This window comes from Mastigoproctus giganteus, chromosome 4 (genome assembly GCF_048544385.1).
Source record: "Mastigoproctus giganteus isolate SK-2022 chromosome 4, ASM4854438v1, whole genome shotgun sequence".
Classification (NCBI taxonomy): domain Eukaryota; kingdom Metazoa; phylum Arthropoda; class Arachnida; order Uropygi; family Thelyphonidae; genus Mastigoproctus; species Mastigoproctus giganteus.
The window spans coordinates 198,377,039-198,402,714 of record NC_143578.1 but is presented as its reverse complement, the minus strand read 5'-3'; the positions used below and the strand labels follow the sequence as shown (position 1 = coordinate 198,402,714).

Below are 25,676 nucleotides of genomic sequence, written 5' to 3'. Positions count from 1 at the left end.
AAAAGGAATGATAGTAACATCAAAAATAATAAAAATGAAGTCAAGGGGCATGGTACTGAGCTAAACTCTCAGTGCCCATGTTACAGACATCACAGTATTCTCACCATACAAGAAGTTAAGTGTCATTAAAGAACTACATGTTGACCTCAGCCTAATCCTCTCAGAGTACCACTCCAATGGGCATAAACCATGGATGTACTATTATTTAACAGTGCCGGGCCCACCAAGAACAATTACCCTGTCATTGCCTAAGCCCAAGACACATCTAGTAGATATAGGTAGTGGTAAGTAACTATCCTGGACCATAGTAGTTCTGAATAAACAAAAGGAATGATGTGACAATGAAACAACAAAGATAATACTGAGGGACAAGATACAGACCCAAACTCTCAATGACCAGATCCCAGACATCACAGTATGCATACCTTGCAAACAATATGAGCCATAAGAAGAAGATGAAGAAGGAGAGGAAGAGAAAGCGAAGTGAGCAGAAGAAGGAAGAAAGAGAAAAAGGAAAGAAAGAGGAGGAAAACCACCGATGAACGTGGCCAAACAACTGCACCTGTGCCAGCACACTACGGCAAAACAATGGGTGTTGGGTCACACAAGATTATGCCGAAGAGGAAGGAAGAGAAGAGAAAGAAGATGGAACATGGAAGAGTGGGGAAAAGGAAGTAAAGAAGAAATGGACAATGCCGTATCCTGATAGAACAATACCGTCCAGACTCCAGCCTTCCCACTCTTGGACAGGATTAAGCCCTGCAGGAGCTGGGGTACCACATCACATCCCCCACTCTTGGACAGGATTAAGCCCTGTGAGAGTTTGTTTTCTTTCCTTAAAAAAAAAAAAAAAATGCTAAAGTGTGGCCTGGTGATTCCCGGGGGGATCTTCCCCGGGGAATTGCCCGGCAACACAGAGTCTACCAATAGGACTGACAGGCCTAGTCCGCGTCCTCATAAGTTTATAAATAGAAAGTAGATCCTGGCTGCCTCCACGTGGCTAGGGACGGGAGTGGGGGGCTGGGACACAACTCTGCCCGCAGCCCCTTACTGCTAAATGCCAGGTGCCGGCTAACACACAATGCAAACACAACACTACTGCACACCTAACTCAAAATTTCATCTATTAGATGCAAAAATTTTTTTTTTTTTTCCTTCAAAATTCAAAAATTTAAAATTTAAATTTTTTTTTTTTTTTTTTCCCAAAATTCAAATTTGAACCGACTTTGTTTCTTTTTTTTTTTTTTTTTTTTTTTCAGCCGGCAATTGGCGAAAAAGCCTAACAAACGGCGGATATAGGGGACACCCTGGAAGCCGCCATTAACTTACAAATACACTTTGAAACTTTACCAAGAAAGGCTTCAGTTTTGCAAATTGCAACATCTGGAGACTAAGATGTTGCAATTTGCACCTTCAAATTGCAATTTGAAATTTGACCTGTGAGACGATGTGATTGAAGTGTTTAAGGCTTGGAATGGAGTGAGCATGCTAAATGCTGACATCATTCATCCTCTTATTCAGACTACACACGAGGGGCATAAATTCAACTTGAGGCAGGACAGCTGCATAATAGATGTGTGGAAGTTTTCCTGGTTGATTATGTGAACAAACTTCTACTATTGTTGTAGAAGTGGGTACTTGGAATAAATTCTAGGAAGAACTAGACAAATTATTGGAAAGGATGGGCAAGTGATGTGGGAAGCTTGTTTTATTTTCCTCCTTTAGTTAATACTTTATAAGCTTACTTTCTTGCATCATTTCATCATTTTCCACAACTAATACTAAATTTTCACTCTTAATGTTACCAAGAAAGCCATTCACAACAAGGAAAAACAACTGCTAAGCATTTTGCTCAGCATCACTCATTCTCTCTTCCAAGTCTTGTGAAGTCAACATCTGCTTAACTTGTTGGCCAATTAAATATACCACATTTCACTTTGCATCAGACAATTTTGAAAACAGTTAAACATACTTGAATGTGTCACCTTGAGGACCAAATGTGTTAACACATTCACAATTATGCCACTTCAGAATTTTAATCCACTTGGAGAGAAAACCACCCCACTTTGAGAAGTTTTTCTTCCAATATGACAGTAGAAAAAAATAGATATTTTTGTCAAGCAACATTCACCAGAATTCAGTTCAATCATAGCGAGAAGGGAGCCTAAAAACACCTTTGCTCCTTTCAATCCAGATCGTCTCAATCCCATGGTTTTCAATCTGTGTCTAAATGGTCGTTGGAAAGTCAGCATAAAAAGTGTTAACAGATTGTTTAAAAAGTCAACTTGATATGGAGTGGTAGAAAAAAGACTTTCTTATGGTAATTGAAAAGTTAATATCTATTTTTGAATTCTAAAGTGGTACAAAATGACATTGAATGTTTACTGAAATCATGTTTATTAGAAAATTTGATAACAAACTATCCTGCTCCAGTTTGTGTATGTAGTTTTTTTTTTTAAAGGGAGGATTCTTTACCTTTACTGTAAACAATCTGAATTACAAATAGATATGAAGTACAGGAAGAGCGCATGCAGTACCAACTGTTCAGAGATGGTGGCAAACAGTGAGGAAGAAATCTATTACTGAATCCTAAAACCATTTAAGGCTGTTACTAAAACTGATTACAGAGAGGATCTGTGACTGATATAAAGTGCAGTGGAAGACTGTCCCACTTCTGAGTTAGATAAGAATTTAAAGGTGGTAGAAGATGCTTTTCATGAAGTTCTAAGAATTCCATTAGCACATATACAGGAAACTATGCTAACTTACCACTACATAAAAAAAAAAAAAAACTGGAGTTAAACCACAGAAAGCATACTATACCAACTTAATCCAGAAGACTGTAATTAAAGTGTGCAGTTTGCTGAAATTCTGCATGGATAACTGGATGAGAAGGAAAGTTTTCTTTTGCAGAAAAATTTTTACCTTGGACCAAAGAAAAAGTTTATCAGAGAAAGTCAAGAACCACTGATGAAGTGGATGATATTACCAAAGAAATGAAAATGACTACCCCACTTCTGAGTTAGATAGGAATTTCAGGGTGGTACAAGATGCTTTTCATGAAGTTCTAAGAATGCACCATGTATGCAGATAAATAAAACACAGAAAGCACACTACACATACAAACTTAATCCAGAAGATTGTAATCAAAGCGTGCCATTTGCTGAAATCATACATGTATAACTAGATGAACAAGTTTCATTTTGCAGAAAATTTTTTACCTTGGACCCAAAGAAAAAGTTTATCAGAGAAAGTAAAGAAACAGTAATGAAGTGGAGGATATTATTGGAGAAATGGAAATGACTGCAAATCTTAAACACCTCAAAAGGTGTTTAAAGAAGTAATGCAGGATTATCTAGATAGGAAGGCAGTTATACTTCAGAGCATGCACTTGTTGAATGGAAATCTTGTCTAACTAATTTGATTGGACACTATGATCCAGTCATAAAGGAACCGGATACAAAAAATAATTTTGATATCATAAACTTGTATTTCAGGAAAGCTTTTGGTATTGTTGCATGTAAAAGACTGCTGTACAAATTGGATCAGTGTGACATTAAGAATAACTTACTGCTATGAATAAAAGGAGAAGACACAGTGGTTAACAATTAGTACAGTCCCCCACAGAGTTTGGTACTGGCCCATTGTTGTTTTCTATATTTTTTAATAATAATGATGCAGGTATATCACGCTTAATGTCCAAGTTTGGAGATAATACAAAAGTTTGCTTGGTGGTTAATGGTTTTGCAACAGGATCTGCAAAAATTAGGCAGTTAGGCTGAGAAATGCCAATTGTAGTTTAACACTGAGAAATGCAAGGTGCTTCATATGGCCAGGAAATCCAGAGTAACGTACCAACTGTGGAGTAACTCAGGGAAAATGAAAAAGGAAGGCAGGCTGCTAGGACAACTCATGGGATTTTGTCAATGATACACACGAATTCTGCTAGCAGGGATAAGGAGCTGATTATCCTATTGTTTAAGGCAATGGTCAGGCCACATCTTGAGTACTGCATACAGGTGTGGAGACATCATTTAGGAAAGATGAGCTGCAGGAATGGGTACAGAGAAGGGCAACAAAATTCTTGAGAGAAATAAAGGGGTTCTCTTACCATAAAAGGCTTCACTTCAACAAAATGCAGCATCTTGAGAATAGGTATCTGCGAGGTGATATGATTGAGGTGTTTAAGATTTTGAGTGGACTGAGCAAGCTCAATGATGATGGGATTCTTCCTCTTGCTCAGACAATGCACATGGGTGGGCATAAATTCAAACTGAGAAAGGATGGTTGTAGAATAGATGCGTGAAAGTTTCCTTTAACCAGGTGGTTAATTGCTGGAATTCTGTCTGTTGTTGTGGAAGTGAACAGCTTAAATGAATTGAGGAAGAACTAGACAAACCACTGGAGAAATAAGTGAAATGGGATCTCACACACACTAGTGTTCAAAGAACGTGCATCACCCCTTAAAATTGTAATTTTCGTCTGAATAACGTAAGTATATGGCAATATTTCTTACAGACTGTATCAGATAAGACTGACATGTGTAGTATTACTAATGAGATTAAGTCCTCTAATATTGCATTAGCTATAACTTTCAGCTATATAAGCACGCTCTACAAGAGTTGTGAAAGGAAGGCGAGTTACGTGCAGTTGACGCCACGAAGAAAGAGTGCTATTGTTGCTTTACGTGAGGAAGGATGTTCTTCCACATTGCTTATAGTGTCTTGTAATCAGTCAATAATGAGATTTCTTTACAAACTCAAGAATACTGGTTCTACTGATAGGAAAAAACGAACTAGATGCAAACGAGTCTCTATGCCAAAACAGGACATGCATTTTGAAGTGCTTATGCCTTAAAAACCGTAAAGCTTCTTCGTCTGAGTTGAAAAGAGAATGGGAAGAACATACAGGAGTGGTAGCAAGTGCAGTAACAGTCAGAAGATGCCTCTTCAAAAATGGACTTGTAGCCCCCTCCTCACAGAAAAAATGAAAAAGTCCCGATTAATTTGGTGTAAGGAGCATGTCAAATGGTTCCCCGAGCAGTGCAAATCAGTTATTTTCTCGGATGAGAAGAAATTCAACCTGGCTCTGATGGGAAACAAACAATTCGCTGTAGACATGGTGAAAAATACCATCCGGACTGTATAGTGTCTACAATGAAATTCCCTACCAGCCAAATGATATGGAGGGAGGGGGGGGCATTTTGTATAATGGAGTAGGTCACCTGCAGTTTATAAAAGCTTCCATAAATGCCAATGGCTACCTGGCTATATTGGAAGGCAAATTGCTGCCAACCATTAGAGACCATTTCAACCTGCCAAGTAACTACAACTTTCAGGGCGACTTTGCTCCTTGTCATCGGGCAAAAAGTAGTAGTGGCATGTGATGCAGAAAGCAAGTGTATGAGCTTATGCAGCAGCAGCCAAAAAAAAAAAAAAAAAAAAAAATCACACCATTCCCTCCAAATGCCTGTCCAGTTCCTCCTTAAATTTATTCAACCTATCGACTTCCACAATGACATATGGAAGTTTGTTCCAGCAATTAACCACCCGCTGACTAAAGGCAAATTTCCGCACATCTATTCTACATCTGTATTTTCTTAATTTGTATTTATGCCCGCTTAGGTTCGTAATCTGAACAAGTGGAAGGATCCCATCAGAATTCAGCGTGCTCAACCCATTCAAGGCCTTATACACCTCAATCGGATCACCGTACAAGTGCCTAGTCTCCAGCCGCTGCAATTTGCAGAACTTAAGTCTCTCTTCGTAAGAGGATCCCTTCATTCCCCTCACAATCTTGTTGCCCTTCTCTGTACACACTCAAGTAAATCTACATCCTTCCTAAAATGAGGCCTCCAGACCTGTATGCAGTACTCAATGCGTGGCCTGACTATTGCCTTATACACAGGGACAATTACCTCCTTTTCCCTACTAGCAAAATTCCTATATATCATTGACAAAACCCATGACCTGCACTGGCAGCCTGTCTGCATTGCTCAGAAAACTTCATATCTGACTTCACAATTACTCCCAGGTCTTTTTCATTTTCTACCACCTTAAGTGTAGTACCACACAGTTGGTACGTTTCTCTGGGGTTACTTCTACCCATATACAGTACTTTGGATTTGTCAAGGTTAAACTTCAGTTTCCACTTCTTAGCCCATCTGCCCAAATTATCTAGATCCTGTTGCAGTAGCACACTGCCATTACTGTCATTAACAACCCTGCCAACCTTTGTATCATCTGCAAACTTCGACACTAAGCCTGATATACCTTTATCAATATCATTGATAAATATACAAAACAACAGTGGACCCAACACCGAACCCTGTGGGACTCCACTAATAACATTAGTCCACGAAGAGCAGCACCTATTGATTACCACCCTCTGTCTTCCCCCACTTAACCATCCTTTTATCCTTTGTAGCAACTTACCCTTAATACCACTCTGCTCCAATTTGTACAATAGTCTTCCATGCACAACAGTGTCAAATGCTTTCCTGAAATCCAAACATATGATATCAAAAATTATTTTTTGCATCCAGTTCCTTTGTAGCCACATCATAATAACCAATCAAATTTGTCAGACAAGACTTACCCTTAACAAACCCATGCTGTGTCTGAATTATTGCTGCAGTCTTGTCTAGATGATCCTGCAATGCATCTTTAACCAGTGACTCCATTATTTTAGCTGAAACAGAAGTTAAACTAACTGGTCTGTAATTACTCGTGTCACCCTTCGATCCCCATTTGTGAATTGGGGATACATTTGCACATCTCCAGTCCGTGGAGACCTTCCCCGAGTCCAAGGATGCTCTCATAATTATGGCTAAGGGTTTGCTTAGTTGCTTTCCTGCCTCCTTTAATATAACTGGATAGATCCCATCCACCCCAGGTGCTTTTCTTATGTTTAACTTCAAAAATTTCTCCTCCACTTTGCTCTCAGTTATTACAAAATCATTAAGTACCCTGCTACAATTTGATAACCTTTTGCCATTTCCTTATGTGTGAATGTAGATGCAAAATACTCATTCAGTTTGTTTGCTATCTGAGCGGGATCATCAACAGGTCGAACCATCGATGTCAAGTGGACCAATCAGATTCATCCCCTTCCTTTTAGAGTTTATATAAGTAAAGAAATCCTTGCTGTTTTTCTTAGCATCTTTTGCCAAGGATTTCTCGTAATCTGCCTTCGCCTGCCTAACCTCCTTTGTGACTTGATTACAGACTAGCTTATTTATATCATAGGCTTCTGTGTCACCTGATAATTTATATGCATCCAATGCATTTTTCTTCTCTGTTACGAGTCTCATTAGTTCATTAGATAACCATTTAGGCCTAAACCTTGAACAATATTTCTTAATAGGTATGAAACTTTTAGTAGCGTCCATGATTAATTCCTTGAATGCTTCCCACTTAGAATTTACAAACTATCGCAGACCACTGTACTCACCTTTACGGAAGCAAAAACCCTTTCCTTTACCCCTGATGGTAATTAAATCTTTAAGTAAATCCCACATCAGTACACTGTGATCACTGCCACCTAGTGGTTCCTTTATCTGCAAATTCTTAATACACGAATGATCACTGCTGATAACCAGATCAAGAGTATTACTCTCTGGTTGCCTCTTGAACATGCTGCTGCAGAAAACAATCATCCAATAAATCCACAAAAGTCTGACTAGTGTGTGAGTGACCAACCAACAAGTTCCAGTCAATATCTGGGAAGTTAAAATTCCCCATTAAAAGACATTCTGATTTACTAGCCCACTCTTTCTCTGTACAATTGTTCATTGTACTCATTCGAGTCATTAGGCCTATAACACACTCCTACTCTTATTTTTGCTTTTGAAGTGCTTAGGTCACACCAAACTGACTCAACAGTGCACTGTTCATCTATATTAACTGGGTGCACTGCTTTTGATTTTAGGTTTTTCTTAATTAACAGCATAACAACTCCTCCCTTCCTATCCTGTCTATCCGTTCTGTACACACTGTACTCCCCAAATTCCAGTTGTGCATTCCTTATATCTGGGTTGCACCATGTCTCTGCTATCCCAACAATATCTGCCTTTGATGTCTTGACCAACACTTCAAATTCATCAAATTTATTTACTATACTTCTAGCATTGGTATACATGCACCTATTCCTATTCACCCTAACACATCCCATATACCCACCTATTTCACGATGACTGCCATTCGTCCCTAAAACCCCCCCAACACCCCTCACTCCGGGTCACTACTTATTCTAATAGAAGTTGTGCAAGAATCACCTTCACCTCTGCCTGCGGCTACTGTTAAACTATTAGTCCTTGTATCCCACCAAGCTAGCAGTTTTCCGACCCACCTAACACTGCCTTGATAGCATCAGCAAATATTCTTGCACCCTTTCTATTTAAATATATCCCATCCCTGTAGAAGCAGTCTCTCCTGTTAACAAGTAGAATCCAGGCTGAAAAAAATTCTACCCCTTGAGCTTTGCACAATCTTTCCAGGGCCGAATTGATCGACAAGGCTCTCATCATATACTCCCTCCTATCGTGTCTGGGCAGAATTGCAGACACTTTCAAATTCAACCAATTCACGGCTTTTGTTCAACAGTGACCTATACTTGTTAAGTAATTCTGCCGGTCTCCTACTCTTAATATCATTAGTGCCAACGTGTACAACTATATCACCGGGGGCTCACATCTTGTGAGTAAGGGCTTGGCACACCCAGGGTCCTGAGCTGGATATCATCATTTTTCTCTTTCTTGGTGATTCCCTTCTACTTTTGACTCTCTCTCTCTCTCTCTCTCGGCGTAACTCGGGAACTTTTTTTTTTCTGGTGCAGCATAAGCCTCAGGCTTCCTTGCATCATATGGCTATTAATAATAATAATAATAATAATAATATCTGCTCTACAACTTCATCAACCTTTGCCCCTGGCAGACATGCCCTGGTCCTGTTCCACCTATCCTTTTTACAAAGCATGTTCCCTGTTTCCCTGACAATAGAGTCACCAACAACTACTAGTTCCTGTGGGACCAGCGCATTCAGCCTTGGGGGTTGCCGCTGTGTTGCGCGATAACCAAGTGCAAGCTCTGGTGTTGATGTGGGCAGCTGAGAGCTTGATGGGCCCTCAATTTAGATCCTTCGAGGACATCCACCCTGTCCTTCAAGCTCTCATATAGGCCCATAACGCTGAGTTGTCAATGATTTCCTTACATCGCGCACACACAAAGACATCCACCATAGCAATATCATGTTCTGTTCCAGAGAGTTGGGCAAACATTTCACAAGTTGCACATTTTTTTAGGCTGTGATGCATTGGAGAATCACCACCCTCAGTTCATACTTTGGAATGGAACCCCTTTATTACTATGGGAGCCATAACTCAGTATTCGCAGCATTTCTCAGGAATGTAACCCCCGCGAATAGCGGAGGTTTACTGTATATATATATATATTATTTTATTTTTTTTTTTCACTGACACCATATAAGCTTGCTTTCTTACATCACGTGTCACTACTAACACTAAGATCATCAACAATATAAAGTACCATGAGTCTTCTTGGAATGTGTGGCAATCTTAAAAAGGTAATTAAATTTACTCATTGCTCTGCAAGGAGGTTTATAGCAATATTAAAAATCTACAGACTGCAAAATGTGTTTGAAAAATCATTTTTTTCATTCCAATTTTAGTTTTTTCCAACTCAAAATTTGTGATATATAAGTGATGAGCAAGTGTGATGCTTTTATTGTAACATATGATATAAAAACTGTACCAATATTGCTGAAATAGTATTAGTAGGGGCAAATGATGCAGGAAAACAAACTTACACAGCATCAGCCAAAAAGAAGAAAAAAAAAAAAAAAAAAAGCTTCCTATTTCACCTATCCATCCCCCTCCCAAAAAATTTGTCTAGTTTCTCCTTGAATTTATTGAAGCTATCCACTTCTACAACAATAAATGCAAGTTTGTTAGGGCAGACAATTTGCATTTATTGCTGGTTAGTTTATTAGAACTAAAGCAAAGGCAAAACGTTTGCACACCTATTCTACACCCATCCTCAATTTCAGCATATGCCTCCTAATGTGTATAGTCTGAGCAAGAGGAAGAATCCCATCAGCATTAAGCTTGCTCAATCCATTAAAAGCCTTAAGAACGACAATAGGAAGCATAAGCTCAAGAAGGTTGGTTGTAGTACAGATATTAGCATTAGTAGAGGCATAAGCATAAGAAGGTTGGTTGTAGTACAGATATTAGCATTAGTAGAGGCATATGATACAAGAAAGTAAGCTTATAACAGCATCAGCCAAAAAAAAAAATAAAATTCTCATTTGACCTATCCATTCACTCCATAAGTTTGTTCAGTTTTTTTTTTGAGCTCAAAGCTATATAAAATATATTTAAGCTATCAACTTCCAAAACAACAGATGGAAGGTTGTTGCAGCAATCAACCACCAGCTTGCTAAAGGCAACTTTCCGCACTTATGTTCTACAACTGTCTTTCCTCCATTTGAAATTATGCACTCTCAGGTGTGTAATCTGGGCAAGAGGAATAATCCCATCAGCATTGAGCTTACTCAACCCTTTCAAGGCCTTATACACCTCAATCAGATCATCTCACAAATGCATAGTCTCCAGATACTGCAATTTGCAAAACTTAAGTCTTTCTTGGTAAGAGCACCCATTTGTTCCCCCTCACCAAACTCATTGCCCTTCATTCCAGCAGTTCTACATCGTTCCTGAAATGAGGTCTCCAGATCTGCATGCAAGGTGTGGCCTGACCATTGCCTTGTACAAGGGGATAATCACCTCCTTATCCCTGCTAGCAAAATTCCTGTATATCATTGACAAGAGCCCATGAACTGCTCTGTCAGCCTGTCTGCACTGAGCAGAAAACTTCATATCTGATTAATTGCACAAACTGGAGTAATTGCACAGTTACTCCAGTTTTTTTCATTCTCCACTAACCTGAGTGTAGTACCGCATGGTCGGCATGTTACTCTGGGGTTACTGCCATATGCCAGGGGTCAGCAACCTGAGGCTCTTTGAACATGTAACTGTGGCTGTTTAACTTATACCCACATGTGCAACAAGCACAGAGCGTGCAGACTGCGACGTGAATATAGTATTAGTTTCAGTGCAAGTCGCAAACACATCTCAGTTTAGTTTGCCTGTGCATCGCAAGAAGGGCACACGCACTGCAAGGCGTCAAAGGTTAATCGTTGCGGCAGTGACAAATATAAAACAGGAACAAAATAATATCCGTGTGTCCGTAGTGTTTGTGATCGGTCCGTGAATTTATATTATAAATCACTTGAATTTTTAAATAAGTGACGTGGTATTATTAAACAAGTAAAATAAGAGGACATTAAAACTGCTATCATTTTTAAAATGTAAACTCAAAAGAGAAAGATTGAGCATGAAAACCGGAAATTTAAGAAGGAATGGACTGAGTCGACACAATTTGAAATGAAGTTAGAAAAGTTAAAAATCAAGGACACGTGGAGTGCAAGACTTAAAATGCCTTAAAACTGAAATTGAGGATTTGGAGGGGAAAAAGACTGCCCTTGCAATTATGCAAATATATGGTGATAGGTGAGTTGAAAAGCAAGACCAAATTGTTTTCTACGCGTGGAGTAGCTTACCAGACATGTATATAAATTTGAAAATATTTGCTTTTCGACTTCTCTCCAATTTTGGTTAGACTTATTTCTGCGAGCAAGTATTTTCGAACATGAACTATTATTAAAAATAAATCGAGAAACCGTCTGAACAATGAGAGTCTCTCAGCATGTTTAAAGACAAAAATTACAGCATACTCGCCTGATGTTGAAAGACTCGCTAAAGAAGTTCAGCAGCAGAAGTCACATTCATTCGTGCGTAATTGGATGTTTGTTACATTTTTTTTCAGTATTAATAAATATTATTTCAAAATATGTATATATTTTAAATAAAACACCTTCCCACTTTGTTCCTTCTCTTAAAACACTCACCCCCCCCCCTCCTCTCCTAGCAGTTTGAACTGAAGTGCAGCTATTTGGATTCTTTTTATTTTTTAATATCAAAAATGGCTCAACACTCAAAAAAAGATTGTCAACCCCTGCCATATCACTGATAAATATAGAATACAACAATGGGTCCAACACTGAACCTTGGGGGAACTCCATTAATAACATTAGTCCACAAAGAGCAATTTGCATTAATTACCACTCTGTCTTCTCCCACTCAACTATCCCTTTATCCACAGCAACTTGCCCTTAATGCCATATGCTCCTATTTATACAGCACTCTTTCCATGTACAACAGTATCAAAAGCTTTTCTGAAATCGAAGTATATGATATCAAAATTATTTTTTGCACCCATTTCCTTTCTGACCACATCATAGTATACAATAAAACTGATCACACAAGACTTCCTGTTAACAAATGCATATGTCTGAACTATAACTGCAGTCTTGTCTGGATGATTCTGCATTTCTTCTTTAACCAGTGATTCCATTATTTTCCCCAGAAGAGAATTGAACTAACAAGTCTGTAATTACTCATGTCACTCTTTTAACCCCTTTGTGAATTGGGGATTCATTTGCACATCTCCAAGCTGTGGGGACCTCTCCTGAATCCAAGGATGCTCTCACAATTACGGCTAAGGGTTTGCTTACTTCCCTTGCTGCCTCCTTTAATATAACTGGATAGATCCCATCCACTACAGGTGCCTTTCTTATGTTTAACTTCAATCATTTCTCCTTTACTTTGCTCTCGGTTATTACAAAATTAGCTCCCTGTTAGAGTTTGATAAACTTCTGGCCTCCTCTTCCCCACAGAATTCGTCATGTGTAAATGTAGATGCAAAATACTCACTCAGTTTGTCAACTAACTGAGCAGAATCTTCAACAGTCGATCTTGTTGCAATAGCATATAATGTCATTAATACATGCAGCATACCTTTGTTCTATCTGCAAACATAAGACAATATGTCTGATCTACATTCAACAATACCATTAATAAATTGAGTTGGCACCTAATTTCTTCACAAAAGCCATTTCCCCTTGGCTGTATCATGTCCTTTTCTAGAAGTCCAGCAAACATTGCACAAGTAGGGCATTTCATTAGGCTGTAATTCGTAGGAGAATCGCTCCCCTTCAATTCTCCTCTAAGCAATAGCACTCCTGCTGCTTTCAGCCCACTGCTTTGCTACTCTAGTCTGGGACATGATTTCCATTTAAATTCAATATAATTGAGAACCTCGCTAAAGTGCAATAATAATACTAGCCCTATTCACCAGTTACAGCAACAATACATATTATGCTATCAAGTTTTCATGTTATATACGTATTACTCTACCAAGTGTATGTATTATGCTATAATATTACACTTGTAAAGTAATAAATAATTATAACACAAGAAATTTATCTAAAGAAACTTTTGTGACCCCTATTTACCACAATTAAAACACTAGAATTTCCCTACTACACATAAATAATAAGTAACGAGATATGATATTCATGTCAAATCATTGATTCAAAGGTTCTACATATACAGGGTTGTTAAAAGTATTGCTATGTAGAAGGCTCTAGAGAGTTCTAAGGCTTGTACCGAAGAGAAATTTGGACAACAGGTACAATAAAGAATGTGCTCGCCATTTATTGGGGAAAAAAATGAGTTACAAAATTTTCACTATATGGCGCTGTGGCAATATAAATCACTTGACCGGCACCACAATTGTTCAGTGTGTCCTCCATTTTGTTCAACAACAGTTTCCATTCGAAGAACAGCATTTTCTATAGCAGAACGTAACATGTGAACGTAACACCGAAATAGCCAGCACATGACGTTTAATGCTGTCCTTCAGATCTGCCGGGTTTGACATCCTTCCTAATACACCTGGTTCTTCAAAAAACCCCACAACCAGAAGTTGCATGGGGTGAGGTCCGGTGATCGGGGTGGCCAAGATGTCTGAAAACAATGTCTGATGACCCGTTCGTCTATAAAGTGTTGGCTTAGCAATCTTTGGACACAACGGTGGCGCACCATCTCACATGAATATGGTATCCTGAAGGCACCCACGTTGCAGCTCTGGTATTGCAAAATTTTCCAACATTTCATAATATCGCTGTCCAGTGACGGAACAGGTGCGGGGTCCAGTCGGTGTTACCTATTCAAAAAAATATGGCCTAATCATCAATATGGCCATAAATCCACACAACACTGTCACTTTTGGAGAATGCAACGGGACCTCTTGGATAACGTGAGGGTTTTCTGTTGCCCAAATGCAACAGCTGTGCATATTCACTTGTCCATTTAAGCAGAAGTGGGCTTCATCACACCAAAGGACGTTCCATGGCCAAGTGTCATTCAAGCCAGAAATTGAAGTGCATATGTGAAACGAATATCTGTATCACCATGCTTTAGCTGCTGTAGCATGTGCATCTTGTAAGGATAGTACCGGCAACATCTGACGCATTACTAGTCTTGCAGTGGAATATGACATGTCCACTTCATGAGAAGCAGCTGGCACATTTGTACTACCACATGCAGATTGACTTGATAAATCCACGACAGCCATAGCCACATCTTCAACACGAGAGGAGTTGCACTCGTTTTCGACCTCTACCTGGTTGAACACCAAGATGTCCTGTGGCTTCAAATTTTGCAGACAGCACAAACAGTCATAGGTCCAAGCCTTATGCGCTTCTGATGCCGGAATTCTCTGATAGCTGCATTGTTGCTGTTCTGATAGTACAGCTTCACTAATAGTGCCTTTTCCTGCAACGTTGTTAGCATTGCTGTAGTGCAGGCAAACATCTACTGTATGCTTTTGAAGAGACCGTTTTGCTTTTATAAAGTACAATAGAGTGCGTTTAGTGTCAAACGGCACCAGGGGTTTCCCCCATCTCCGCGTAGTATACATTGTAGGTGTGAAACAGAACACTGTCAATGACAGAGGTTTAAAAGTGTATGGATCTTGTATAGTGTCGTGTACCATTGTTCCTCTGGTCATTTGGCCACTGGGCTCATAATGGGACCCAACATTGCCCACACTCCACCCCGTGAAGGCAGACCAGGTACACGAGTATTATAGTTATTTACTCTGGCAGGTCCTGTCACCTAATTTCCTGAGATTTCAGTGGCTAGGACCTTAAAAAAAATGCTAGGGGTCAGTCAAAAGGAGTACTAGTTATGCGATTTGATGTCATTAAGTTTTCGGTGTATGGCTCAAGCAATTTAACAATGATTTCAACACTAGTAGTTGTAAGTTAGAGGAGGAGGAGAGACTGAAGGCTGGGGGAAAAGACAAGGATGTGGGGTCCATAGAGAAGATGACCCCCAAATCAGTGGAGCAGGCCTGCCTCACCAGACTAGAAAGAGGAGCAGCGAGGGGGGGGGAGACTAGAGATAACCTCCCCCTCCTGCCCAGGGAGTGGAGGCAAAGGCCCATGCAAGGAAGCATGGCTAGGAATGCCTAATGGCAGCAGATGAGCTGTGCTGGTGGTTGTATCCCACATGGGACAGGATTAAACAGCATGCAGCCTAGGAACAGCATGGATGATCCACAAGGTTCTCATGGCCATCCATCCATCTGGTGGAGAGGCTGAAATAGAACATGCAATTTATATCACTTGCTCACACAAATCTTTTTCTTTTTACATTTTATAGTTTTTTTTTTTTTTCTTTTCTCAACATTTTATAGTAGTTTTTTTTTTCTACATTTCAAGGCAACATTTTATAGTTTTTACATTTTACAACTTTTTTATACTTTTTTTGTTTTCTTTTTCCATTCATCCATCATTCTCACCAGGGAGGGGTGACTTATTAAACAAGCAAACCTGACACCAAGCTATCAATCCTGCCTGTCCAATTATTGCTTTTAAAAATACAGTAAAGCTGAGTAGTGGCACTTTGGCAATAACTTACGATTGTGCAAATAACATAAGTTATTTTGTAACTAATTTTTTTTTTTGCAATAAATGGCGAGCACATTATTTATCGTACTTGTCCAAATTTCTCGTCAGTATGAGCCTTAGAACTCGCTCCAGAGCCCTCTACACATAAGGATACTTTAAGTTTAACAACCCTGCATTAAGTTGTAACTTACAAATCTCTAGCTACATTATGTCATGATGAGAGATTACTGCTCTTTTTTTAACAAGGTAAACAAAATGGAACAAAGAAAAATTGTGTGAAAGAAAGAAAAACTACATAACATTCTATTTATACAGAAACAGAATGTTATGTAGTGCATTACATGTTTAAAATATTTTAAAATTCAATAACTCATTTTTAAGCTAGAATATGTATTAACTTATTTTCTAGAGTAGCTTTATATTCCAAGTTATGATACTTAGTTTAAATTTTTTTTTTCTGTTTATACTCCGGCACGACAACCAAGTCAGTAGAGTTTACAATAAATCATCAATACAAATATTTATCGTATTTAGTAGTCACGGGCTTGAACCCCGGTCTAACTCAAGAAATGCGTGCTATGCATTCTCTCTCCTGACCGGTAAGGGTATCAAATCCACATTTCACAAGTTGCAGCTCCGCTGAACGAGAAGTTTTTTAGCCATATTTAGCCGCTTTATTGACCAACTGTTATATTAAATTATTTTCTATAAGTAGCTTATAGACCTAGTCAGGATCCTTAGTTTATTCTGAATTGAGACAGCGAGATTTGGAAGTTAATTAATACTTAAGTGTCAGTAGATTTACCGTTCGTAACTTGCCGCCATTGTTATATGATACAACGTTATATCCCGAACTAGATAGCTTTAGCTTAAAATAGTATAGTATATAATATAATATTCAATTAATCAGTAAAATCTATTAATCTTGTCAAACTTCATTGTCAATTAAATTGTACTTTTTAACTAAATACATATAACGACTTAGATTTTACAATCATAACATAATTAATTAATACATAACTTGATACAGAAGTAATATAAACGGAACTCATAGATAATACTCGATACTGAAAAATATATATAGTGTTATAACTGCGTTGGGATACAAGTTTAGAGTTATTATTTTGTACAAAAATTGAAATTTTATTGAAATTAAATCGAAATCACGACTCAGAACAGAGCAGCAAAGCAAAAGGCTCAAGCTAATGGGAGTGCTGTGGCTCAGGGAAGAACTGAGAGGGAAGTTGCCCTGTGAATCACAGCCTTTTAAAATGCACTGCTTGCTTGATGTTTGTAGGGCAATCGGGTACGGGACGTGATATTGCCATGGGGGATGCTTGATGTAAAGAGTGTAAGGAAATCAGGCGACAACTCAGCGTTGTTATGGGCCTATATGAGAGCTTGAAGGACAGGGCGGATGCCCTCGAAGGATCTAAATTGAGGGGCCCCATCAAGTTCTCAGCTGCCCACATCAAGGCCACAGCTTGCACTTGGTCATCACGCAACACAGCGGCAACCCCTAAGGCAGAATACGCTGGTCCCACAGAAACTGTGGGACCAGTTGTTGGTGACTCTATTGTCAGGGAAATGGGGAACATGGTATGTAAAAAGATAGGTGGAATAGGACCAGGTATGTGTGCCAGGGGCAATGGTTGATGACATTGTAGAGCGGATATCACCTTTTAAGGGCACAAAAGGTGATATAGTTTTACATGTAGGCACTAATGATATTAAGAGTAGGAGACTGGCGGAATTATTTAACAAGTACAAGTCACTGTTGAAAAAAAGCCGTGAATTAGGGTTGAATTTGAAAGTGTCTGCAATTCTGCCCAGACACAATAGGAAGGAGTATATGATGAGAGCCTTGTTGATCAATTCAGCCCTGAAAAGATTGTGCAAGGCTGAAAGAGTAGAATTTTTTTCAGCCTGGTCTGTACTTGTAAACAGGAGAGAGTGCTTCTACAGGGATAGGTTACACTTAAATAGAAAGGGTGCAAGAATATTTGCTGATGCTATCGAGGCAGTGTTAGGTGGGTCGGAAAACTGCTAGCTTGGGGGGGATACAAGTACTAATAGATTAACAGTAGCCACTGGCAGAGGTGAAAGTGATTCTTGCACTGCTTCTATTGGAATGAGAAGCAGCCTGGAAAACAAGATGCAGGGTATTTTAAGAGACTGCTGGGAGTCATTGCGGTACAAGTAAATATGGGTTGTGTTAGGGTAGCTAAGAATAGGAACGGGTGCATGTATACCAATGCTTGGAGTTTGGTAAATAAATTTGATGAATTTGAGGTACTGCTCAAAACATCAAAGGCAGATATTGTTGGGATATCAGAGATGTGGTGTCACACAAATACAAGGAATACAGAACTGGAATTTGGGGAGTACAATGTGTACAGAAAGGATAGACAGGATAGGAAGGGAGGAGGGGTTATGCTATTAGTTAAAAAACACAAAATCCAAGTAAGTGAAGCCAGTTGACATCGCTGGACAGTGCAGTGTCGAGTCAGTTTGGTGTGACATAAGCATCCCCCTCCCCCCCATACTTCTCCTTCAACCCATGCACGGTACTATGTACTATAGGTTTTGATACCTTTCGTGTTTGGGGTTTTCATAAAAAAAAAAAAAAAAAAAAAATTGGGAGATCAAAATTGAGAGTAGGAGTGTGTCTATAGACCTAATGACTCTAATGAGTATAATAAGAAACTGTACAGGGAAATAGTATAGGCCAGTAAATCAGAGAGTCTTATGGGGGATTTTAATTTTCCAGATATTGACTGGAATTTGTGGGTTGGTCACAAACACACAACTAGCAAGGCTTTTGTGGATTTATTGGATGATTGTTTTCTACATTAGCATGTTCGGGAGGCAACTACAGGGAGCAATACTCTTGATCTGATTATCAGTAGTGATTCTTCATGCATTAAAAATCTGCAGATAAAGGAACCACTAGGTGGCAGTGATCACAGTGTGCTGAAGCGGGATTTACTCAAAGAGGTAGCTACCATCAGGGGTAAAGGGAAGGGTTTTTGCTTTCGTAAAGGCGACTATGATGGTCTGAGACAGTATTTAAATTCTATATGGTGGGACCAACTGATGATGCTACCAACAGCAAATTCAAAATGGGAAGCATTCAAAGAACTTATCTTGGCTTTACATACCAACTAAGAAATATTGTTCAAGGTTTAGGCCTAAATGGATGGCAGATAAACTAATGAGACATATGGCAGAGAAGAAAAATGCATGGGATATATATATATATATATATAAATTAATGGGTGACATGGAAGCCTATGATAGATATAAGCTGTTCTGTAACCAAGTCACAAAGGAGATTAGGCAGATTTTGAGAAATCCTTGGCAAAGGATGCAAATCAAAACAGAAAAGAGTTCTCTACCTATGTAAACTCTAGAAGGAAAGAGATGAATCAGATTGGTCCACTGATGGCTCAACCGTTGAGGATCCTGCTCAGGTGGCTAAAAAACTAAACAACTATTTTGCATCTACATTCACGCATCAGTTATTCAGGAAGGGGAATGCCAGAGGTGAACTAAACTCTGGCAGTGAGCTAGATGATTTTGTAATAACTGAAAGGAAAGTGTAGGAGAAATTGTTGACGATAAACATAAAAAAGGCACCCGGGTGGATGGGATCTAGCCAGTTATATTAAAGGAGGCAGCAAAGGAAGTAAGCAAACCCTTAGGCATAATTATGAGAGCTTCTTTGGACTCACAGGAGGTACCCATAGACTGGAGATGTGCAAATGTGATTCCAATTCACAAAGGATGATCAAAGGCTGACCCAAGTAATTATAGACCTGTGAGTTTATCTTCTGTTCCAGGAAAATTAATGGAGGCACTGGTTAAAGAAGCACTGCAGGATCATCTAGACAAGACTTCAGTTATAGCTCGGACACAGCATGGTTTTGTTAAGGGTAAGTCTTGCCTGACCAATTTGATTCGATACTATGATGTGGTCACAAAGGAACTGGATGCAGGGAATAACTTTGATATCATATATTTCGATCTTAGAAAGGCTTTTGATACTGTTGCACATGGAAGACTGCTGCACAAATTGGAGCAGTGGAGGCAAATTGCTGCTATGGATAAATGGATGGTTGAGGGGGAGAAGACAGAGAGTGGTAATCAATGGACACTTCATCGTGGTTCTTGTTTGTTTTTTTTTTTTTAGAAGCATTAGCAACTAAGGCCATATTTCTCCGGGGATATGCGGTGGTCATTCCCTGACCTTTCCGCATCCTCCGTTTTTGGTGGTCATGGGCTCGAACTCCAGTTTAATCAAGAAGCACTGCTGCTCCTGCCCACCCGGCTATGGAGGCACCTGCTCATCGTGGACTCAGTGTTGGGTACATTGTTGTTTTCTGTATTTATAAATGATATTGATGATGGTATATCAAACTTAATGTCCAAGTTTGCAGACGATACAAAGGTTGGCAGGGTTGTTAGGGACACTACTGACGATATGCTGCTGCAACAGGATCTGGAAAGGTTGAGCAGATGGGCTGAGAGGGGGCAAATGAAGTTTAACATTGACAAATGTAAAATACTACATATGGGAAACAGTCCAGAGCAACGTATCAATTCTGTCGTACTACACTGACAGTGGTAGAGAATGAAAAGGACCGACCTGGGGGCAATTGTGCAGGCAGATATGAAGTTTTCTGACAGTGCAGACGGGCTGCAAGAGTGGCTCATGGCGTCTTGTCAATGATATACAGGAATTTTTCTAGCAGGGATAAGGAGGTGATTATTCCCTTATATAAGGCAATGGTCAGGCCACACCTTGAGTACTGTATACAGGTCTGGAGGCCTCATTTCAAGAAGGATGTAGAGGTGCTGGAATGAGTACAGAGAATGGCAACAAGATTAGTGAATGGAACAAAGAGTTGCTCTTACGAATAAATGATTAAGTTTTGCAAATTACAGCGTCTGGAGACTAGGCACCAACGAGGTGATCTGATAGAGGTGTATAAAGCCTTGAATGGTTTGAGCATGCTCAATGCCGATGGGATCCTTCCTCTTGCTCAGAATAATCACCTGAGAGGGCATAAATTCAAATTGAGGAAAGACAGATGTAGGATAGATGTGTGGAAATTTGCCTTTAGCCAGCGGGTAGTTGGTTGGTGGAACAGACTTCCATCCCTTGTTGTGGAAGTTGGTAGCCTAAATAAATTTAAGGCTCAGCTGGACAGGTATTTCGAATGAACGGAGGGGTGAAATGGGAGTGGTTTTTTTTTTTTTTTTTTTTTTGGCTGATGCTGCATAAGCTTGCTTTCTTGCGTCATATGCCTGTACTAATGCTTGATATTTCAAATTCATCGTTCTTTGAGTTACTAAAATTTCAATATATCTTTCAAAGGAAGCATGACAGAGACATAACTTTGGTATTTTTAGAATCAGCACATCAATATTCTTTAAAATCTGGAGCTTTCACTTTGAGGTATGAAAAAAATGTTTTTTTTTTTTTGTTGGTCAGTGTTGTTTTATAGAGCTCTATCATAGCAGGAAGCTTTGACCTAAATTCATTGAGCAATCAGACTGAGAGAGACTGATGACAATGCTTCCTTATGTTTAAGATCTGAATGAATATGTATACAGTAGATATCCGAATGGGTCCGGGACTGGCCCTCAGGATTCGGGCCAGGTAACAAGAAAGACGGTCGAGCTTGGTTCAGGTACAAATAATTACAATAAATTGTTATTTACAAACATTTCGGACTATTTCCTACTTACGCATTTTTTTTAAATATTTTGTTATGCATTTAAATTCTTAAAGGTTTTTTTAGAAAACATGTGTATTAGTTGTCTGTTGACACTTAATTGACCAATAAGGCGCACTTTGCCAAAGTCTCCAAAATTCACCGAAATTTGTACTCTCTCGTGGAAATGACCCAGTCTGTATTTTTGCTGAGTAAATTAGTGGAGAATATCAGAAAAACATTTGAGTATGATATACTTATTTAACCTATATGTACATTTCAAACAAGCTTTTGATTCACTCAACAAGGATGAAATGATAAATAATCTCCTTCTCCTGGGCATAGCTGCAAAGATTGTTAGGCTCATAAAAGCAACCCTGGCTGGCTCTAAAGAAGTGGTGAGAATTGACAATGAGTTGACAACTCACTTTGACATTAATTCTGGTGTTAGACAGGGTGATGCACTCTCTACCGTGTTATTTAACTTGGTTTTAGAAGCATCTGTCAGAAAATTAGAAGTGATTGGACACAAGGCACAAAGACAGTACAGGTCTGTGCATATGCTGATGATATTGCTATTATCAGTAGGACTAAAGGAGCACTGGAGGAAACAGTGGCCAGGATGGATAGCAAAGCACAAAGAAGAGGACTTAGAATAAATGAAGCGAAGACAAAATATACGGAAGTCTGCAGAACAGCAGATAACACAGAAAATTTAAGAACCAGCAGCTTCTCGTTTCAGCATATTCAAAATTTCGCCCATCTAGGTTTGCAGATAAACCAGTCCAACTCTATTACTAATGAAATTAAGTCCTATATCCTGAGTACAAACAGATGCTTCTATGCACATGAAAAACTAATGAAGTCCAGAATATTGAACAGACATTTCAAATTAAGAATATACAAGTCTCATTAGGCCAGTTGTAATATACGGTTGTGAAGCTTGGACATTAACGAGCAAATATGACTAGTTGTTAACAGTGTTCGAGCATAGAATTTTGAAAAAAGTCTTTGGACCCATATAAGACGTTGATGGATCCTGGAGGATCAGAATGAACCATGAACTTGACAATCTTATTCAGTGTGCAGACGTCAGATTTGTGAAGAGCCAGAGGTTTGCCTGGTTGGGACATGTTATGAGAACGGATGACAGCAGAACAACTAAGTGGATAATGAAATGGAAACCTACCAGCAGGAGGGCAAGAGAAAGACCGTGGAAAAGATGGATGGCTGCCAAAGAAGAGGACTTAAAGATTGAGAATAAGAAGTAGAAGATTGCCTTCTGGGAGGGCTTACTGGTGGATCATCATTGAGAAGACTAAAACTCACCCTGGGTTATAACACCAGAAAAAGAAAGTAGCCTTTACCCTTAAGAGGGCAATTTACATTACATCAAGGGTATACGAGTCATTTTGTCCCCCGGAAATGGGTTCTATTTTAGTTGTATGTATACAGTATTTATTAAAAGTGCGATACCGTTAATCCATGCAAACTTCAGGCCGGGCCAGGTAAGAATAAAAAAATTTTGGCCCGTGCAGACCTCTATTATACAGTAAATGGTATAAATTTGTCTAATTTACTTTTTCTGATTAAGTATTTTTAGCTCCATAGTGCAACACCTTAAAAAAAAAAAAAAAAAAAAGAAAACACAGCTTTCAAATAAACCCATATATATTGATTTTTTTTTTTTTTAACAAGTGCAAATAAAACATCCCCACTGATTGTTTCATCAACAATTATTTTTCAACAATAAAAACAGGGTTAGGTTTTTCAACAATAAAAATAAAAAAGCATTTTAAAATAATTAAGTTAAAAAATCAAAGATGAAAATATAAAATCGGAAAATTAGAATAATGTAATATATGAACAGCCATAATAGAAATTTTATGATTTTACATTTCCCTTCTGTGTAATGCCAAGTACCACTATTTTCAGTTAAATATAACACCAAGGTGTTATAAATATCAATACTTGAGCTGCACAACAAATGTTTGCAGTCCATGCATTTAAAGGTATTGCTTTAAACCTTCCATGTTGCCAAATTTTTTGTGACCAAAGTAAAAAGAAAGTTAAATAGCCGTGGCTTTCAAAACTTTGTAATGCAAGTTACACTCGAAAATTCAAAAGACAAATTTAAGACATGAACTAAATGGATCTTTCCATAATTTGGCAGCACACTACTTGGGAATCACTGTTCGAAAATTGTGGTTGCCAAGTCATTTTCATTTGAATTATAACATAAAGCAGAAATTCATTATCAGTAAAATGTTCAGTGATGCCCGAATAGCAAGCACCAGTTATCTGCATCAAAATGTTACATGAAACTGTTTCGCGATTGCACGTTTTTCACTGTATTTTTAATATGCAGTGCACTGACGTTCTGTGGTATAGTTAGAATGAAACAGATGCATTACAATTCATTTCGGAAATTCATCTTTTTACGGAAGTAAACTAACTGTAATGCAGAAATGAATTACAATTATTAGTTTACATCCGTAGCGCAAGTTTTAATGTTATTCTTAAATGGTGGCACTCTATATGGGCAATAACCGAAATCGTTATTAGGTAAATATGAGTTCCAAACACAAATCCACAAAATAATGTCGCGCTGTAAAAATAACTGAGCATTTTTGGGAATTATACTTGAGAATTCACATTTGAATGCTCAAATATAAGCTCAATGGATGGGTGGGTAGAGCAATATATTACATCTGCTTGGTGAAATGTAAACTAACCCATTAATATGGAGAAGATAAACATACCATTGTGTTCAGTGAAAATATTCCCAGGTCCAGAAGAAATCCGTGAATCCTTGGTTTTTGACTTGCTATGTTTACTTGCCTTGCCACCGTGACTGCCACTGCCAACGGACGAACTGCTTCCCCGATTTTCTTTGCCCTGTTGGGCCCCCATAGCCTCCTCACACTAGCCTTAACAAGTCATCCGGGGCTTAGTAAGTACATGCACATTAGCATATTAAACTATTTTCCTTCGAAAATTAGCATCATATCTTCAATTTAATTACTTATATACACATACACATTCCACTTCATATGTTTCCCATTCATATGACGGTATACCCATTCACTCAACACCGCAACTTAATGACAGCCATTTTGACACTTTCTCTTCCGGACTGAACGAAAGGGAACTCTCGCTCTCAATACTCAACAATATGACATTACGGAATCCATGGAAATAGTGCATATATGTATGTGTGTGGTTTTTTGGTGGCACATTTCGATAGTAGCTGATTAAACATATCCGCCACAAAAACAAAGAAAAAATTTTTTTTTTACTCAAAACAAACAAAAAATGTTCTGTTGTTATTCTTGTTGTATGTTTTATCTGGAAATTTAAAGTTTCAAAATGAAAATTTTCCACGTTTACTATTCAGGCAGACCTATTAATCATAAATAAGTAAAACTTAAATCAGACATCAGCGAAGTTATATGAAGGGCAATCAGTAACAAGTCAGTCACAATGTAAGCAAAAGGAAATCGAAGAAAGAAGGAACTGAATTGCACACTTTTAAACGTAGAATCTACGCGAGTAAAACAGTGGTATCGTCACTGTCCTCCCCACACCGGGTGGAAAAGGCTCGGGTTCGAATCCCGTCGATGACGCGAGGAACTTTAATGGGCTTTTTTCACTCCGTGGCTGAGTTAGTCGGTCTCAAGCGTGGATAGCAAGGTTTTTTTTTCCCAGAAAACTGAAGTTTCGTTCAGCAAACAGACAAATCGACCATAGAACACACACAATTAACAGACATAAGACAGCACGGCAGATGAAGTTAATTATTCGGGTGGCCTAAATATACTAATTTTTTTGTTTTTTTTTTTAAACGTAGACTTTATTTACCAGCATAATCAACAAAAATCATTTATACACTGGTGCCGTTCCTTTAAAACTGGACGGAAACCCCGCTTAATAAAAATCGAAGAAACTGGTTGTTTTTATCATCGATGGTGTACAACCCCAGTAACCGAAGGACAAAAAAAAAAAAAAGAAAAGAAAACCTATTATATTATGGTCACTGGAAAGTTACTTTCAGCTGCCC

The 25,676-nt window shown here is 38.7% G+C and overlaps 1 protein-coding gene across 3 annotated transcripts in view; it reads right to left on the bottom strand.

The window, feature by feature from the left end:
• LOC150087315 (uncharacterized) overlaps nt 1-24,739 on the bottom strand; it is a 410,003-nt gene extending 385,264 nt beyond the window's left edge. For 2 of the 3 annotated variants that reach the window (XM_090371117.1, XM_090371119.1), the window contains exon 1: nt 24,379-24,739. In XM_090371117.1, the coding sequence (XP_090227243.1) occupies nt 24,379-24,529 (151 nt within the window). In that variant the 5' untranslated portion in view covers nt 24,530-24,739. Of the gene's footprint in view, nt 1-5,295; nt 5,315-17,833; nt 17,853-24,374 lie in introns of all 3 variants that reach the window. The other variant, XM_090371118.1, reaches the window with a different exon arrangement.
• Nucleotides 24,740-25,676: the final 937 nt, after the last annotated feature.